This window comes from Piliocolobus tephrosceles, chromosome 11 (assembly GCF_002776525.5).
Source record: "Piliocolobus tephrosceles isolate RC106 chromosome 11, ASM277652v3, whole genome shotgun sequence".
NCBI lineage: Eukaryota > Metazoa > Chordata > Mammalia > Primates > Cercopithecidae > Piliocolobus > Piliocolobus tephrosceles.
Window position 1 is genome coordinate 82083238 of NC_045444.1, and position 19280 is coordinate 82102517.

The window sequence follows — 19280 nt, forward strand, 5'->3', positions numbered from 1 at the left end:
TCTGTAATTGCAACAAGTATATTTGAAAACAGATTCTTCATCCTAAAGGCTATGGAGGTTTTAAGGGTTTTGAGGAAGTTTTATGTCCCCTACTACTGGGACACAGAGTCCAGAGCTTAAATTGAATTTAAATATTCCTAAGAGCAGAAGTCCATTTCATACTTTTGCATGACTTCACGTTTGCATTTGGTGCAGTTCTATTCCATATTAGCATACCCCAAAGGCATACATTCTGTGGAGAAGGGACAGCTTGAAATGCTATTAAGGAAGATCTTTGTTTATCAGTGGGCCAGGTGGCCAGACCCCATTCTACAGCCCATTTGTCAGGCACAGCAAGCAAATCCACGAAGAAGGAAGGGAGGAAGAAAAAGTGCGAGAAACTCCTGATTGCACATTTTTTCACTTGCTTACTTATCCAGGAGATCATGGAGCCTGCAGCAAAGCAGGGTTTTCCCAAAGGAGCCTGCAACTGTGCATTTAGACAAGTTGTTTATTTTTTTTAATTCATTAAAATGGCAGCTTTCTTCAGAAGTCTGTAGTTTACTTCATGATAATTTCTTGGAGGAAGAGGGTAGGAAGGGACCACATTGCATGACAGATGTTCTGGTCCCATGATAAAAAAGTATTGATTTGTAAGAAGGCACCTGAAGCATAATCAACCATACTTGAAGTCTTCCACCAGTGGAAGCTTTTCCAAATCATCAGCATCAAAGAGATCACTGATGCCTTCCTCCTCCCCAAGGCTCAGGAGACAGTCCTCTTGCACCAGGGGAGGCAGTAAGTTCACAAACGGTCCTTCTAGGTTAGAAGGAATTTGGTTCACAGTCTGCTGTAAAAAGTTGGCTGGGGAGGCCAAGGGAGAAAGGTTTGCCATAGAAATTGACCAATTCCTATGTCCTCAGTTGGCTGAATCCAAGTCTTTGGAATTGGGTTTAGAGATACTCCCATTGTGGTCTTGGTTGTTTGTTTTCACTGGATTGTGTGTTTCCATCTCTTCTGGACAAGAGTAAACCTCAATGGGTCCTTGGGTACTTACCAAACATATTTGTAGGCTCTCTATTGAGTCAAGGGCTTCAAGTCTTGTTTCTGGAGGGGCTTTCACAACTTATAATGGTTTGGTCTTTAAGGCCACTAAGTTTTCAAATATCTTGATACATAACATAAACTAACCTTTGATTATCTGAATCTGTGGTTAATAGTTTGAGGTCCAGGGTGCAGCTCTGGATCAGTTCATCTAATTTTTTCTCTTCCTGACTCAGCTTGGTTGCTTCTTTTAACAGGCCTTGACACTGGACCAGAATGCTCTCATCCTCAGACTGCAGCCTACTGCATGTTTTTCTTCTTTTTTCTTAAGACAGAGTCTTGCTCTGTTGCCAAGCTGGAGTACAGTGGCGTGATCTTGGCTCACTGCAACCTCCACTTCCCGAGTTCAAGCAATTCTCCTGCCTCAACCTCCAGAGCAGCTGGGACTACAGGCACACGCCACCATGCCCAGCTAATTTTTGTCTTTTCAGCAGAGATAGGGTTTCACCATGTTGGCCAGGAGGGTCTCGATCTCTTGACTTTGTGATCTGCTCACCTCAGCCTCCCAAAGTGCTGAAATTACAGGCATGAGCCACCACACCTGTTTTTAGACTTCTTAATAAAGGAGATGCTTTGAATGTTGGTGATACCATAAGTCCTTCTCTTTTGAACTTTTAGCACTTTTTCTGCCTTGTTCAAATCCAAGATTCCATGGAGAGACTGGCTCAGGAGCTGGATGAACTTCTTGTTGAGCAGACCAAGGGATGTATCATATGGCGTTTTTCTGAGGGAGATTTTTGGAGTTTTAGGACTATCTGGACTTCATAGAGCAGCTCTTCTTTTGCCTTCAGGGGTTTTGAAACCATCTAATAGGTACTGTGAACACCTTCCCTAGCTCTAGGTTTCACTTTGCCTGCTGCTGTAAAGGCATTTCCGAAACCAGCCTGGCTCAGCAGGGGGAGATGGGAGGTCGGGTAGAGAGGGGACCTGGAGGGCCAAACAGACCAGTGGTGTGGGGGTGAAGGCGGTCACCAGTGGGGGAAGTAGGGAGAGAAGAGGAAGGGTGGTGGTGCTGGGCAGATGTGAGGGTGCTGGGACTGTCCCAGGCCAGGGAACCGGTGTGCAGGAGGAAGTGGTTCCCTAACTCTCCAGGATCCCTTCTGCCTCCTGCTTGTAGTCTATTTTGAAGTAAGGTAGTATGATGTCTCCAACTTTGTTCTTTTTGCTGAAGATTGCTTTGGCATTCAGGGTCTTTTGTGATTTCATATGAATTTTAAGATATTTTTTTCTACTTCTAGGCAGAATGTCATTGGTATTTTGATAGTGATTGCATTAAATCTGGAGATCACTTTGGGTAGTATGGACATTTTTACATAGTTAATTATTTCCATTTATGAACACAGAAAAAGCCACACTTTGTGCAATTGTATATGCTAGCTTTATAAGGCAGTGCTTGCATTGTTCATTGTTGACAGAAAATACACTAGAGTTCAATGTCATATCATCATAATCTTTAAACACAATACTTTTTCACATTGAGGGGAAATCTATCTGGATCAAAGAAAGTTTACTTATTCACTGACCTTTGATCTTTGATTCTGTGAATAGCAACTACAGCAGATGAAAATCCTTAGCTGCAAAATGTGCATTCTGCTCTCAGGATTATAATAATTGTAGACAAGGATGGACCAGACAATAATTTAAAATAAGCAAACAAATCTTAACAGTTTATCTCCTTTTCTTTCCATTTTAGAGGACAAGTAAATATGCCCACATGGTTTATTATCTGAACCAACCTAATCTTTTTTTTTCTTTTTGAGACAGAGTCTCACTCTTTCGCCCAGGCTGGAGTGCAGCGGCACTATCACGGCACTATCTCGGCTCACTGCAACCTCTGCCTCCTGGGTTCAAGCAATTCTCCTGCCTCAGCCTCCCGAGTAGCTGGAATTACAGGTGCCCACCACCACGCCCGGCTGATTTTTGTAGTTTTAGTACAGACGGGGTTTCACCATGTTGGCCAGGCTGATCTCAAACTGCTGACCTTAGGTGAACCACCCCCCTCGCCCTCCCAAAGTACTGGGATTACAGGCGTGACCCACCATGCTCGTCTTCAACTTACTTTTAAATACACATATGCTCTACCTGTTGTCCAGATTTTATTTACATTATAACAAAACAAAATCATGTCTGCAGTGGACATTCTACAACATGCAAATTGATAGCATCAAAGGCTTCTTTAGGTAACTGGGTAATTTTCTCAGTTATCCAGGGGGCATTTGCCTACTATTCCCCCAGTGGGCACTTCAGGAAATCATCTTGCTTAGAACTAGATACTTCATGAGAACATCAGTGAATCCCACCGCCATTTCACCCCTGGGCTCGTTAGATACTTGGTATCATCTTTTTGGAAAACAGAAATTTTTGAGATAAAGCAATCTATATAATGTACTGTGTGCAATGTAAAATTACTTGATCTCATGTGAAGATAACTAATATTCACTATAGGCTGTTTCTTAAATTTATTAATAGGCTACCTAATTTGTAAAGCCTATTGGCCTACCTTTCTAAACAGAATTGGATACTAGGACTTCAAAATTATTTTAGAAAGTATAATTTTGGGGCCAGGCATGGTGGCTCAGGCCTGTAATCCCAGCACTTTTGGAGGCCGAGGCGGGCAGACCATGAGGTCAAGAGACCCAGACCCATCCTGGCCAACATGGTGAAACTCCGTTTCTACTAAAAATACAAAAATTAGCTGGGCATGGTGGTGGGTGCCTGTCATCCCAGTTACTTGCAGGGAGGCTGAGGCAGGAGAATCGCTTGAACCTGGGAGGCAGAGCTTTGCAGTGAGCTGAGATCATGCCACTGCACTCCAGCCTGGGCGACAGAGCAAGACGGGGTCATTCATTTTGATATGAATCTAATCATCTCCTATTAACAGTCATGAGAAATGATATTTTGTATGAGACACCTCCAGATGTTCTAAAGCATATCAAATTAGATCAGGAGATAGTGATATGCTTGGACTCATGGTGCATTAACTCATTGCAGGTTTACCTTCCATGAAAAAAAAAGTGTATTTTAGTTCACTTTCAATATCTACCAAAGGTTATGATAAGAAACAGCTACATGAATTCCATTTCTGCAATTGTTGTCAAAGATCACTGAGACTATGTTCAATTATCCTACTCATAATACCCTACATCTCACTTGTAGGGCATCATCTAGGCATATTTTACTAGTACTGATTTCTAAGTACTGACTCCATCATTACGAATCTGTGTCTCTGGGGCAAGGGACAATGGTGAGTGGTGATGGTGATTCCTGGAATTTGGATCACTCGTATACCAAACCTCAATGACATGCAATTTACCCATGTAACAAACTTACACAAGTACCTCTGAACCTAAAATAAAAGTTGAAAAATAAAATGTGTTACCGCATGAGGGTTTCAGGACCATTACCCATGAATGATGACAACTGTAGGCTTTATCTCTCAAAATTTGATACCATGAAAAACATCTCTCTTTCTGAAAAGTTTCAATTAACTCTTCTAATCATAATTAAAATTTGTCATACTTTCCTTTAGAAACCAGGAAGCTTGGGGCCATATTTTATAACTATAAAATCATAGCAACTGCATTCATTTTGATAATTATAAAAGTTACTTTTCTTCACTTGACCTTTGTCTACTAATTCTTTTCTTGTTAACTTGTTAAATTTGTCTTGTTTCATAAGCTACTTCAAATCATTCTTGAAAAAGGGTACAAACAGAATAGAAAAGAATGCAATAGATGAACTAGAATTACACAAAAGACAAAGTAAGCAGTATATTTCTCGAGAGACTTCTATTTATGGTAATATGAGGAATAGATATCCAGAAAACAACTACTCAATTCAAAACAGATAAATATGCCAGGAGAATAAAGTTGAGTTTATCTTTTATAATGTATAGCTAAGGAAATAACAAAAAAAAAAATAATAATAAAGTCTAAGCGACCAAAATAAGAGAAAGCATGGGTTGAGAGGTCATTATGTGCAGAAGTGAGCAGCTGCCCTGGGGACTCTACCGATTCTTGGTGTTCTACGCTTTGCTTTAATGAGTTTCTGGCAAGGTGGATGCATGGGAGGGGCTGCCAGGAAACAAAGCCTCAAGCTTGAGCAAAGTTGGAAGTCATAATTGGCATCCCCACTTAAAGCCAAGAACACTGAAGGGTGACACAATCTTAAAATGAGAGTTCTGAGGAGACGAAACTTCAGAATGCTGAAAGGTGACAGATTTTTGAATACGAGAAAAATAAAAATGTCCTGGTTTTGCTTTGATTCTCTGTAGAGGAAAAAAACAAAAGATGGTTGCTTTAAGAATCTGTAACCACAAGTCTATTTTCACACAGATTTGAGTGAATATTTGCACAACCAGTATTGTCCTTGAAATCATTAAGCAAGAATTCATCTTAAAATGGTCCTTGGTCTGCCAGGGCCTGGGGAGCACCTGTCACAAGAATATGGAAACTCCAAAGGAATCAACTTAAACCAAGGCCTCCAAGACTTTTTTCATAAACTTCTTACAAGCATAAGTATAATAATACAGGAAAAATACCTAGAGAAATATACTACCAGGAGCAGGAGTCAGCAAACAGCAGAATCAGATCAGTAAAAACTGTGGATACTGGTAGTATCGCACACAGAGTATTAAAAATATTTAATCGGTGTAAACAGAAGTAAAAGCTTAATGAATACATCACTACGTATAAAACACTATCAAAAATGACTAGGCCTATTTGAAAAGAACCTAATGGATTCCCAAAAAATAAAAAGAGAATAATAAAAAATTGGAAACTCAAAGGAAAGGATAATATCCTCAAAATAGATAATTTCATATAATGTTAAGTGAAATAAGCAAAACACCGATTTCTTATGTTTCCACTTATACAAAGACATGCAAAAACTAAACATACATTGTTTAGTAATAAACAGACAAGTAGTAAGTCTATTTTTCAAAATTAAGAACAAAAACTCCAAACTTCAAGATAGTGATTCTTTTGCTAGAAGATAGAGAGATAAGGATGTTAACAAGGAGCAAAGGGGAAGAGCTTAGAGGTACCAGCAATATTCTATCCCTCAAGATGGGCTGTGCCTATTTAGGTGTTAACTTTATTACTACTGAAGCCTTTACACACTAGTTTCCTGCACTCCTCTATATACAGCAAATATGTATAAGTTATTTTAAAAATAGAAAAATAAGAACAACGCTTCTGATTGGACTTACAAAACAAGAAAACATTACAAGTTGAAGAATTTTCAGACATGCTCATTTCATATACTAAATTCCAATAACTATTGTGGAAATGTTGTAGATTAGATCATGAGTTGAAAATACAAAGGAGCTCACTATTACAGAAAAAGGTGTAGAGGGGAGTAATAAATTCGAGGGCAGTTTTACAGAGCTGGAAAAGCATAAGGAGGCCTACAGCAAGGCATGAGTTTACAGGAAATGGTGGGAGAGCTACAGTAAACACTCATTGGCTGCTTCAAACCTGATCACAACTTTAATTTCTTCTCCTCAGAAAGTTTTCAGCTAAGTCCAAAGGAAGACTAGACTAGGAAAGTAGGTATATTTTAAGAGAAGCCATTTGGAAAATGGTAGTTTTTTAGCAAAACTTTCTTATAAGCCAATATTATTATATTCTGTGAAGCAGAGGATACCTGTCTACAACTTTCAGAACTTACTTGAAATGAGTATCATTATGCAAATTCAAGCAATCTTAATATCCTTGTTACTTACCCACTTGGAATATAATTTTGTCTCAACTCTTGGCACAAAACCGACAGCTTTAATCATGACATCATAAACATTTAGAAAGATATCTATATAGTCACTAAACTCAGGTTCAAACTTAATGGTGTCATTATCAAGAATCAGCCTCATGATGAAACCTGGATGTTCAAAAGCTCTAACAGAATCCTGCAAAAAAATTAAAAAATTTACATACATAAATATGTATGAATTGTGATAGACTAAGTAGTACACCAGTCCCAATTAGAATACATGGGAACCCACACTTCCTCTTATGACCCAGACAGCTAAGCCAAGGAAGACCTCGAATAAAAAAAAGCAAGACAGGTCAACTACAGGGTCAAAGTCCCAGAAAAACAAGTGTACATAGCAGTGAAGTTCTAGAATCATATAAGACAGAGCCCAAGAGGAGAACACTCCAATGCTCATACTGTAACAGGACCTCCTTCCAGAGACAGAAAAGCTTCTTTTTTGCTAAAGTTACCTCATGGTAACTTTCTCCAGCCTTCACGACCCAAATTTCCCAATTATGTGAATTTTCACTTATTTTAACTAATCTTCATCTCTAGTCATGATAATCATATATCCCAAACATGCAGATTGACATTAACTTTTTTTTTTTTTTTTTGAGACAGGGTCTTGCTCTGTTGTCCAGGCTGGAGTGCAATGGCACAATCTTGGCTCGCTGCAGCCTCAAATTCCTGGGCCCAAGTGCTCCTCTCACCTCAGCCTCTTGAGTAGTGGGGACTACAGACATGTGTCACCATGCCTGGCTGACAATTTTTTTAAAGATAAATGTAATAGGTCTAAAGATGTACTTTCTGCTCTCTCACTGATAAGGATATTATTTTCCTCTCTGAAATAATTAAAAATAAATACATTCGTAAATACATACTGGTGAACTGAACCATACTTACTGGTGGTTGTGCAATTAAGTCTGTGAAATCTTGCATGGAGACTAAAGTGAGGTCCTGCAGCTGTAAAGTCATAAGTGCAGCAGCACAGTTGAAAAAAGATTCCAATTTGGCACTGCTGTCACCAGTTGGCAATTGCTTTTTTTTATTACCTTGGTAATAAATATTCTGCACTTCTGGAAACCACCTTGAAAGAACAAAAGACTTTTAAAAGTCAATGCTTTCAGTGAATTACTCCTTTTATATTAAGCATTAACAGTAATTTCTGGACATCTAAAGGTCTTCATAGAGAAGTATATTGCTAAATGATATTACCCACTCTCCGAAATGTAAGTGCTAAAATATTTCACTTCTAGGAAAAGAAATTTTAAATCTTAGCCAATAGAAAATTACTCAGTGATGTGATGCTGTAAGAAAGGCATAATTCTAACTCCTGGAACCATGGCTCCTGACTTTTTGAAGAAATATATAACTAACTTTACTGGATATTATGAAATACTCCTCTCCAGTCTCCTAAATGTTATCTAGAAAATATATTTGTTAGTTTAAAGTTAAAATGTAAATAACTGATTAACCAAGGGAGGGCTTATACTATGTTCAATACTCTTGGTTGTTTCATGCTGTTCTATCTGTTTACAGTTACTTGAAAACAATTTACAAATCAACAAAATCAGGTATTTATTTTCTCATTCCCCTTAATGTTATATCCTGAAAGAGCATCTGATGTAAAACAAAGTTTCAAATGTGTATGTGTCCTTCTAATAAAAGGATAACAGTGTAATTTCATATATAGGTACATAATGATGATAACAAGCAAAGTTTTCAACTTATAAAACCACTCTCCAACACTACAGAATTTTAAAATGTTATCTTTTTTCATAAGAGATAATGAATTTTTTAAATAGTCAATATAATTTCAGGAGTTTCCTGAATGTTCCAAGAGAGAAAATCTAAATTTGAAATATATTTATTCATCCCTTTAACAAGTATGTGTTGAGTGTTTACTACATACTAGGAATAGCGTTGTATAAGATATAAAAAATATGGTATCAGCCAGGCATAGTGACTCACACCTGTAGTCTCACCACTTTGGGAGGCCAAGGTGGGTGGATCACCTGAAGTCAGGAGTTCAAGACCAGCCTGGTCAACATGGTGAAACCCTGTCTCTACTAAAAACACAAAAATTGGCTGGGTGTGGTGGTGGGTGCCTGTAATCCCAGCTACTCGGGAGGCCGAGGAAGGAGAATTGCTTGAACCTGGGAGGCAGAGGTTGCAGTGAGCTGAGATGGTGCCACTGTACTCCAGCCTGGTGACAAGAGTGAAACTCTGTCTCAAAAAGGGGGAAAAAAAAAACATGGTATCATCATTTCTCTCATAATAATAAAGGCAATGTGTCATAACAGAAAAAAAGATCTAAAATAAAAGGAGATATAATTTTCTATTTAAATAATGAAGAAGGGTTTCATAGTGAAGATGGCAATTTCACCAAAAAAAAAAAAAAAAAAAAAAAAAAAAAAAGACAGAAAAGAGAATGAGGAAGGCCCTGAAAGATTCAAAGTGGAAGAATTATAAAGAAAAATAAATGGAGAAGGTAGGGTTATCAGATCATTTCAGTGTCTCAAATAGACAATAGAATACAAAACAGGAAGAAATATATGGGGGAAGATCCAGTTCAGGCAAGAGATGAAATAAGTTTAGGTCCGCAGAACTGGAAAGAGGACAAATATGACGTATTTAAAAAAGTATTCAATTGTTCATTCTCTCAAAAATATTTATATGACTCCCTATTATGTATGAAACATTTGGGGTACAAAAGATTTCTTAATTCTCAAAATGCTTATATTAGTGAAGGAAAAGAGGCACATACATAAATAAATAAATATTATTTTTAAAAAGGACTTAGAAGAGAACAAGTGCTGGAGGCATTCATAAGGAAGAGATCGCTTTTGATGTGATAACAGTAAAAATTTCAAAAAAAAAGAAGGGTCATTTAGGCTGGTTATTAAAGGATAGAAGAGAGTCTTCTCCAGTAATGACCTGCATCAAGCATTGTAAACAGTGTAAACCACAACAGTCTGCTGATAGTGTGCAAGAAGTCCTCATTCCATTTTAATCGCTTAACCTCTAATTCAATCTTTAAAATTAGGCAAACAAAGATGACAATGCTGAGACCCAGAGTTTCAAGTTTTCATAGCACTCCCATCTCACAAATGAAAGCAAATAAGGAGTAACTAATTACTTTAAAAATCAGTAATTGGTGAAAAGGGAGAACAAAGAGCCTTCAGACTTAGTCCACAGATTTTTAACAGTGGTAAGGTGTGGTTACAGACTAGTCATAGAAGTTATATTCTGTTTTATTTAACATGACTATTTCTACAGGCATGATCCAAGGTCAAAGTCTTTTCAGAACTGAGGATGGAAAAGACAAGTTAGATCTATATTGCAGAAAACCTTTAAAGGCATATTAAGAAATATGGAGTTCCTTTCTCAACAAAAGGGAGGCACTGAACTGGGGAATATTTTAAGACTCATCCGGCAATGGTTTACAGGCTAGGCTTGAAAAAGAAAGATACCAGAGACAAAGTATTCCTGGCAGTTATTTAGATTTTGCAATAGGCTATATGGAAGGTTAAGAGGGCCAGCCAAGGGTAGTAGTCCTGGGGATTAAGAGGAAGGGATGCACATGCAAGTTGCTTCTGAGAGTAGATAAAAAATAGTTGATGGTCATAAAATAAGTCTCCATAAATGCAAAAGGTACAAAATCATTAATCAGTAACAGAAGGACACTTAGAAATTCACAAATATGTCTAAAGTAAACAACACATTTCTAAATAGTCAATGACTCAAAGAAGAAATCATAAGGGAAATTAGAAAACAAGATGAATGGAATGCAGGGACTTCCATACCATAACTCAGGGAATGCAGCAAAATCAGTGATTAGAGGGAAATTTTTAGCTGTAAACACCTACATCAAAAACAAGGGAAGGCTGGGCATGGTGGTTCATGCCTGTAATCCCAGCACTTTGGGAGGCTAAGGTGGGAGGATCTCTTGAGTCCAGGAGTTCAAGAACAGCCTGGACAACATGATGAGGGTCTGTCCTGTCTCTACACACACACACACACACACACACACACACGCATACACACAAATATTTAGCTAGGCATGGTGACATGCGCCTGTGTTCCCAGCTACACAAGAGGCTGAGGTGGAAGGATGATTTGGGCCCAGGAGGTCAAGGATGCAGTGAGCCATGTTCATGCCACAGCACTCCTGCCCGGGAAACAGCATGAGGCCCTGTGCCAAAATACAAAAAAAAAAAAAATTAAAAAATTAAAAAAGGGCTGGGCGTGGTGGCTCACATTTGTAAGCCCAGCACTTTGGGAGGCCAAGGCAGGCGGATCACAAGGTCAGGAGATCAAGACCATCTGGCTAACACAGTGAAACCCCATCTCTACTAAAAATACAAAAACAAAATTAGTTGGGCCTGGTGGCAGACACCTGTAGTCCCAGCTACTCAGGAGGCTGAGATGGGAAAATGGCGTGAACCCTGGAGACAGAGCTTGCAGTGAGCAGAGATCCCGCCACTGCACTCCAGCCTGGGTGACAAGGCAAGACTCTGTCTCAAAAAAAACAAAAAAAGAAAATATAAAAAGAAGAGAAAACTAAACTCAAAACAAGAAGGAGGAGAAGGGAGGAAATAAAGAGGTGAGTCCAAACAAAAAAATATTGAATAGAAAAATAGAGAAAAATCAACAAACCTAAAGTCGGTTGTTTAAAAAGATCAACAAAACTCATGAAATAATAGCTAAGCTGATCAAGAAAAAAGAGCAAAGACTCAAATTATTAAAATCAGGAATAAAAGGGGAGACATTAATACTTACATTACAGAAATACAAAGAATTAAAAGGGAATATAATACACAATTGTTTGCCAACAAATTTGATAACCTAGAAAAAATGGACAAATTCTATGAAGACAAACACTACTAAATCTGGCTTAAAAAGAAATAGAAAATATCAATAAACCTATAGCAAGTAAAAGAGATCAAATTAATATTAATAATTTACAAATCTTACAGGAAAAAAAGGCCAGGACTAGATGGCTTCACTGGTAGTTCTAACAAGCATTTAAAAAATTAACACCAAATCAAATGTTTGGTTTGTAAAGAATTCACAAACCAAAAAGGAAAAGAGAAAAGAACACTTTCTTACTCATTTCTGTAAGGCGAGTATTACTATAATACCAACTACAAAGACATAACACACATGCACACAAAAACTACAGACCAATATCTCTTATGAATAAAAACATAAAAATCCTCAACAAAATACTAGAAATCCAAGTCCAGAGGGACATAAAAAGGATTATATGATCACATGTGATGGCTCATGCCTGTAATCCCAGCACTTTGGGAGGCTGAGTCAGGAGGATTGCTTGAGTCCAGGAGTTTGAGACCAGCCTGGGCAACACAGTGAGACCTTGTCTCTACAAAAATGAATAAAATTAGCTGGGCACATGCCTGTAGTCCCAGCTACTCAGGAGGCTAAAGCATGAGAAACACTTCAATCCGGGAAGCAGAGGTTGCAGTGAGCCAGGATCACACCACTGCACTCCTGCCTGGGTGACAGAGCAAGGCCCTGTCTCCAGGAAAAAAAAAAAAAAAAAAAAAAACAGGATTATCTCCATTCGATGACCAGGTAGAATCTACCTCAGGAATTCGAGGTTGGTTCAATACATGAAAACCAATGTAATATACCATATTAATAGAATAACAGGGAAAATCCCATGATTATCTCAACAGATTCCAAAAGCATTTACAAAATCTAATACTGCATGATAAAAAAAAAAAAAACAAAAACATGTCTGCTCTTGCTGTTTCTATTCAGCATTGCACTGGAGGGTCTAACCAGGGGAATTAGCTAAGAAAAGGAAAAAAAAAAAAAGTAACCAGATGGGAAAGGAAGAAGTAAACTGTCTCTATTTGCAGATGATATGATTTTATATATAGAAAGCCATAAAGAATCCACACACAAAAACCATTAAAGCTAATAAATAAGTTTACTAAGGTTGTAGAATACAAGATCAATATGTAAAATTCAGTTGTATTTCTACACACCAGCAATAAATAATCTGAAGATGAAATTGAGATGACCATTCCATTTACATAGCATCAAGAAGAATAAAATACTTAGAAAAATATTAAACCAAAAAATGTAAACACATTTTTGTATTTACATTTGGTATTTTGACAGAACTAAATAAATGGAAAGACATCCTGTGTTCATGAATTGAAAGACATAACATTATTAAGATGTCAATACTCCCAAAATTAATGTACAGATTTAATGCATTCCCTATTAAAATCCCAATGGCATTTTTAAAAAAATGGACAAGTTGATACTAAAATGCATATAAAATACAAAGGACTCACAACCACAATTTTTCAACTCAGAAAAATAAGAACGAAATTGGAGGACCCACACTTCCTTATCTCACAACTTACTACAAAACGGTTTGGTACTGGCATAAAGACAAATAGGCCAATGAAACAGAATAGAGAGCCCAGAAATAAACCCTCACATATATGCTCAAATGATTTTCAGCAAAGGTGCCAAGACAGCTCAGTGAGAAGAGTCTTGCAAAATGGTGCTCAGACTACCAGGTATCCACATGCAAAATAATGAATGTGGGCTCCTATCTCAGACCATGTGTAAGTTAAAATGAATTTGGTTTGTAAAGGTCAAAAAGGCCTAACTGTAGGAGCTAAAACTATAGAATGATTAGTTCTGTTTACCACACAGGTAAACAGGTAAATCTTGGTGACTTTGGATATGATACTGATATGGTTTAGCTGTGTCTCCACCCAAATCTCACCTTGAATTGTAATAATCTCCATGTGTCAAAGCTGAGGCCAGTGGAGATAACTGAATCATGGGGGCAGTTTCCCCCATACTCTTCTTGTGGTTGTGAATAAGTCTCGTGAGATTTGATGGTTTTAAAAATGGGAGTTCCCCTACACAGGCCCTCTTGCCTGTCACCATGTAGGACAGGACTTTGCTCCTCAATCACCTTCCACCATGATTGTGAGGCCTCCCCAGCCATGTGGAACTGTGAGCCATTTCAACCTCTTTCCTTTATAAATTACCCAGTCTCAGATATGTCTTTATTAACAGTGTGAGAACAGATTAGTACAGATACCAAAAGGCACAAATAACCAAAGAAAAAACATAAATCAGACTTCATCAAAATTAAATATATTTGTGCTTCAAAGGACACTATCAACAGAAATATTTGCAAATCATATAATTGATAAGAATCTAGTAACCAGAATATACAAAGAACTCTTAAACCTCAACAACAAAATATCAGATATTTTACATGTCAATAATAAAAATCAGACAACCCAGTACAAAATGAGCAAAGGGAGGGGGCGGAGCAAGATGGCCGAATAGGAACAACTCCAGTCTCCATCTCCCAGTGTGAGCGACACAGAAGACCGGTGATTTCTGCATTTTCAACTGAGGTACTGGGGTCATCTCACTCGGGAGTGCCGGACAATCGGTGCTGGTCAGCTGCTGCAGCCTGACCAGCGAGAGCTGAAGCAGGGCAAGGCATCACCTCACCTGGGAAGCGCAAGGGGGAAGGGAGTCCCTTTTCCTAGCCAGGGGAACTGAGACACACAACACCTGGAAAATCGGGTAACTCCCACCCCAATACTGTGCTATTAGCACACCGGCACACCAGGAGAATATATCCCATACCTGGCTGGGAGGGTCCCACGCCCACGGAGCCTCCCTCCTTGCTAACACAGCAGTCTGCGGCAATCTAACGGCAAGGCAGCAGCGAGGCTGGGGGAGGGGCGCCTGCCATCACTGAGGCTTAAGTAGGTAAACAAAGCCCCCGGGAAGCTCGAACTGGGTGGAGCTCACAGCAGCTCAAGGAAACCTGCCTGTTCTCTGTAGACTCCGCCTCTGGGGACAGGGAACAGCTAAAAAATAACAGGGGAAGCAGCAGAGGCCTGTGCAGATGCGAACGACTCTGTCTGACAGCTTTGAAGAGAGCAGTGGATCTCCCAACACGGAGGTTGAGATCTGAGAAGGGGCAGGCTGCCTGCTCAAGTGGGTCCCTGACCCCTGAGTAGCCTAACTGGGAGACATCACCCAATAGGGGCAGTCTGACACCCCACACCTCACAGGGTGGAGTACACCCCTGAGAGGAAGCTTCCAAAGCAAGAATCAGACAGGTATACTCGCTGTTCAGCAATATTCTATCTTCTGCAACCTCTGCTGCTGATACCCAGGCAAACAGGGTCTGGAGTGGACCTCAAGCAATCTCCAACAGACCTATAGCTGAGGGTCCTGACTGTCAGAAGGAAAACTATCAAACAGGAAGGACACCTATACCAAAACCCCATCAGTACGTCACCATCATCAAAGACCAGAGACAGATAAAACCACAAAGATGGGGAAAAAGCAGGGCAGAAAAGCTGGAAATTCCAAAAATAAGAGCGCATCTCCCCCTGCAAAGGAGCACAGCTCATCGCCAGCAACGGATCAAAGCTGGTCAGAGAATGACTTTGACGAGATGAGAGAAGAAGGCTTCAGTCCATCAAACCTCTCAGAGCAAAAGGAGGAACTACGTACCCAGCGCAAAGAAACTAAAAATCTTGAAAAAAGAGTGGAAGAATTGACAGCTAGACTAATTAATGCAGAGAAGCTCATAAACGAAATGACAGAGATGAAAACCATGACACGAGAAATACGTGACAAATGCACAAGCTTCAGTAACCGACTCGATCAACTGGAAGAAAGAGTATCAGCGATGGAGGATCAAATGAATGAAATGAAGCGAGAAGAGAAACCAAAAGAAAAAAGAAGAAAAAGAAATGAACAAAGCCTGCAAGAAGTATGGGATTATGTAAAAAGACCAAATCTATGTCTGATTGGGGTGCCTGAAAGTGAGGGGGAAAATGGAACCATTTTGGAAAACACTCTTCAGGATATCATCCAGGAGAACTTCCCCAACCTAGTACTGCAGGCCAACATTCAAATTCAGGAAATACAGAGAACGCCACAAAGATACTCCTCCAGAAGAGCAACTCCAAGACACATAATTGCCAGATTCACCAAAGTTGAAATGAAGGAAAAAATCTTAAGGGCAGCCAGAGAGAAAGGTCGGGTTACCCACAAAGGGAAGCCCATCAGACTGACAGCAGATCTCTTGGCAGAAAATCTACAAACCAGAAGAGAGTGGGGGCCAATATTCAACGTTCTTAAAGAAAAGAATTTTAAACCCAGAATTTCATATCCAGCCAAACTAAGTTTCATAAGTGAAGGAGAAATAAAATTCTTTACAGATAAGCACATGCTTAGAGATTTTGTCACCACCAGGCCTGCCTTACAAGAGACCCTGAAGGAAGCCCTAAACATGGAAAGGAACAACCGGTACCAGCCATTGCAAAAACATGCCAAAATGTAAAGACCATCAAGGCTAGGAAGAAACTGCATCAACTAATGAGCAAAATAACCAGTTAATATCATAATGGCAGGATCAAGTTCACACATAACAATATTAACCTTAAATGTAAATGGACTAAATGCTCCAATTAAAAGACACAGACTGGCAAACTGGATAAAGAGTCAAGACCCATCAGTCTGCTGTCTTCAGGAGACCCATCTCACATGCGGAGACATACATAGGCTCAAAATAAAGGGATGGAGGAAGATCTACCAAGCAAATGGAGAACAAGAAAAAGCAGGGGTTGCAATCCTAGTCTCTGATAAAACAGACTTTAAACCATCAAAGATCAAAAGAGACAAAGAAGGCCATTACATAATGGTAAAGGGATCAATTCAACAGGAAGAGCTAACTATCCTAAATATATATGCACCCAATACAGGAGCACCCAGATTCATAAAGCAAGTCCTTAGAGACTTACAAAGAGACTTAGACTCCCATACAATAATAATGCGAGACTTCAACACTCCACTGTCAACATTAGACAGATCAACGAGACAGAAATTTAACAAGGATATCCAGGAATTGAACTCATCTCTGCACCAAGCGGACCTAATAGACATCTATAGAACCCTCCACCTCAAGTCAACAGAATATACATTCTTCTCAGCACCACATCACACTTATTCCAAAATTGACCACATAATTGGAAGTAAAGCACTCCTCAGCAAATGTAAAAGAACAGAAATTATAACAAACTGTCTCTCAGACCACAGTGCAATCAAACTAGAACTCAGGACTAAGAAACTCAATCAAAACCACTCAGCTACATGGAAACTGAACAACCTGCTCCTGAATGACTACTGGGTACATAACGAAATGAAAGCAGAAATAAAGATGTTCTTTGAAACCAATGAGAACAAAGATACATCATACCAGAATCTCTGGGACACATTTAAAGCAGTGTGTAGAGGGAAATTTATAGCACTAAGTGCCCACAAGAGAAAGCACGAAAGATCTAAAATTGACACTCTAATATCACAATTAAAAGAACTAGAGAGGCAAGAGCAAACACATTCAAAAGCTAGCAGAAGGCAAGAAATAACTAAGATCAGAGCAGAACTGAAGGAGATAGAGACACAAAAAACCCTCCAAAAAATCAATGAATCCAGGAGTTGGTTTTTTGAAAAGATCTACAAAATTGACAGACTGCTAGCAAGACTAATAAAGAAGAAAAGAGAGAGGAATCAAATAGATGCAATAAAAAATGATAAAGGGGATATCACCACCGACCCCACAGAAATACAAACTACCATCAGAGAATACTATAAACACCTCTACGCAAATCAACTAGAAAATCTAGAAGAAATGGATAATTTCCTGGACACTTACACTCTCCCAAGACTAAACCAGGAAGAAGTTGAATCCCTGAATAGACCAATAGCAGGCTCTGAAATTGAGGCAACAATTAATAGCCTACCCACCAAAAAAAGCCCAGGACCAGATGGATTCACAGCTGAATTCTACCAGAGGTACAAGGAGGAGCTGGTACCATTCCTTCTGAAACTATTCCAATCAATAGAAAAAGAGGGAATCCTCCCTAACTCATTTTATGAGGCCAACATCATCCTGACACCAAAGCCTGGCAGAGACACAACAAAAAAAGAGAATTTTAGACCAATCTCCCTGATGAACATCGATGCAAAAATCCTCAATAAAATACTGGCAAACCGGATTCAGCAGCACATCAAAAAGCTTATCCACCATGATCAAGTGGGCTTCATCCCTGGGATGCAAGGCTGGTTCAACATTCGCAAATCAATCAACGTAATCCAGCATATCAACAGAACCAAAGACAAGAACCACATGATTATCTCAATAGATGCAGAAAAGGCTTTTGACAAAATTCAACAGCCCTTCATGCTAAAAACGCTCAACAAATTCGGTATTGATGGAACGTACCTCAAAATAATAAGAGCTATTTATGACAAACCCACAGCTAATATCATACTGAATGGGCAAAAACTGGAAAAGTTCCCTTTGAAAACTGGCACAAGACAGGGATGCCCTCTCTCACCACTCCTATTCAACATAGTGTTGGAAGTTCTGGCTAGGGCAATCAGGCAAGAGAAAGAAATCAAGGGTATTCAGTTAGGAAAAGAAGAAGTCAAATTGTCCCTGTTTGCAGATGACATGACTGTATACTTAGAAAACCCCATCGTCTCAGCCCAAAACCTTCTTAAGCTGATAAGCAACTTCAGCAAAGTCTCAGGATACAAAATTAATGTGCAAAAATCACAAGCATTCTTATACACCAGTAACAGAGAAGCAGAGAGCCAAATCAGGAATGAACTTCCATTCACAATTGCTTCAAAGAGAATAAAATACCTAGGAATCCAACTTACAAGGGATGTAAAGGACCTCTTCAAGGAGAACTACAAACCACTGCTCAGTGAAATCAAAGAGGACACAAACAAATGGAAGAACATACCATGCTCATGGATAGGCAGAATCAATATTGTGAAAATGGCCATACTGCCCAAGGTAATTTATAGATTCAATGCCATCCCCATCAAGCTACCAATGAGTTTCTTCACCGAATTGGAAAAAACTGCTTTAAAGTTCATATGGAACCAAAAAAGAGCCCGTATTGCCAAGACAATCCTAAGTCAAAAGGACAAAGCCGGAGGCGTCACGCTACCTGACTTCAAACTATACTACAAGGCTACAGTAACCAAAACAGCATGGTACTGGTACCAAAACAGAGATATAGACCAATGGAACAGAACGGAGCCTTCAGAAATAATGCCACACATCTACAACCATCTGATATTTGACAAACCTGAGAAAAACAAGAAATGGGGAAAGGATTCCCTATTTAATAAATGGTGCTGGGAAAATTGGCTAGCCATAAGTAGAAAGCTGAAACTGGATCCTTTCCTTACTCCTTATACGAAGATTAATTCAAGATGGATTAGAGACTTAAATGTTAGACCTAATACCATAAAAACCCTAGAAGAAAATCTAGGTAGTACCATTCAGGACATAGGCATGGGCAAGGACTTCATGTCTAAAACACCAAAAGCAA

At 39.1% G+C, this 19280-nt stretch overlaps 1 protein-coding gene and 1 pseudogene across 1 annotated transcript in view; both read right to left on the reverse strand.

Moving 5' to 3' along the window:
- DNAH7 (dynein axonemal heavy chain 7) overlaps positions 1-19280 on the reverse strand; it is a 358505-nt gene that overhangs the window by 274204 nt on the left and 65021 nt on the right. Inside the window, exons 11-12 of the mRNA XM_023217897.2 lie at positions 7738-7921; positions 6809-6988 (exon numbers count right to left, since the gene is read on the reverse strand). Of these exons, the coding sequence (XP_023073665.1) occupies positions 6809-6988; positions 7738-7921 (364 nt within the window). The remainder of the gene's footprint in view (positions 1-6808; positions 6989-7737; positions 7922-19280) is intronic.
- On the reverse strand, positions 656-1954 carry LOC111546243 (annotated as a pseudogene).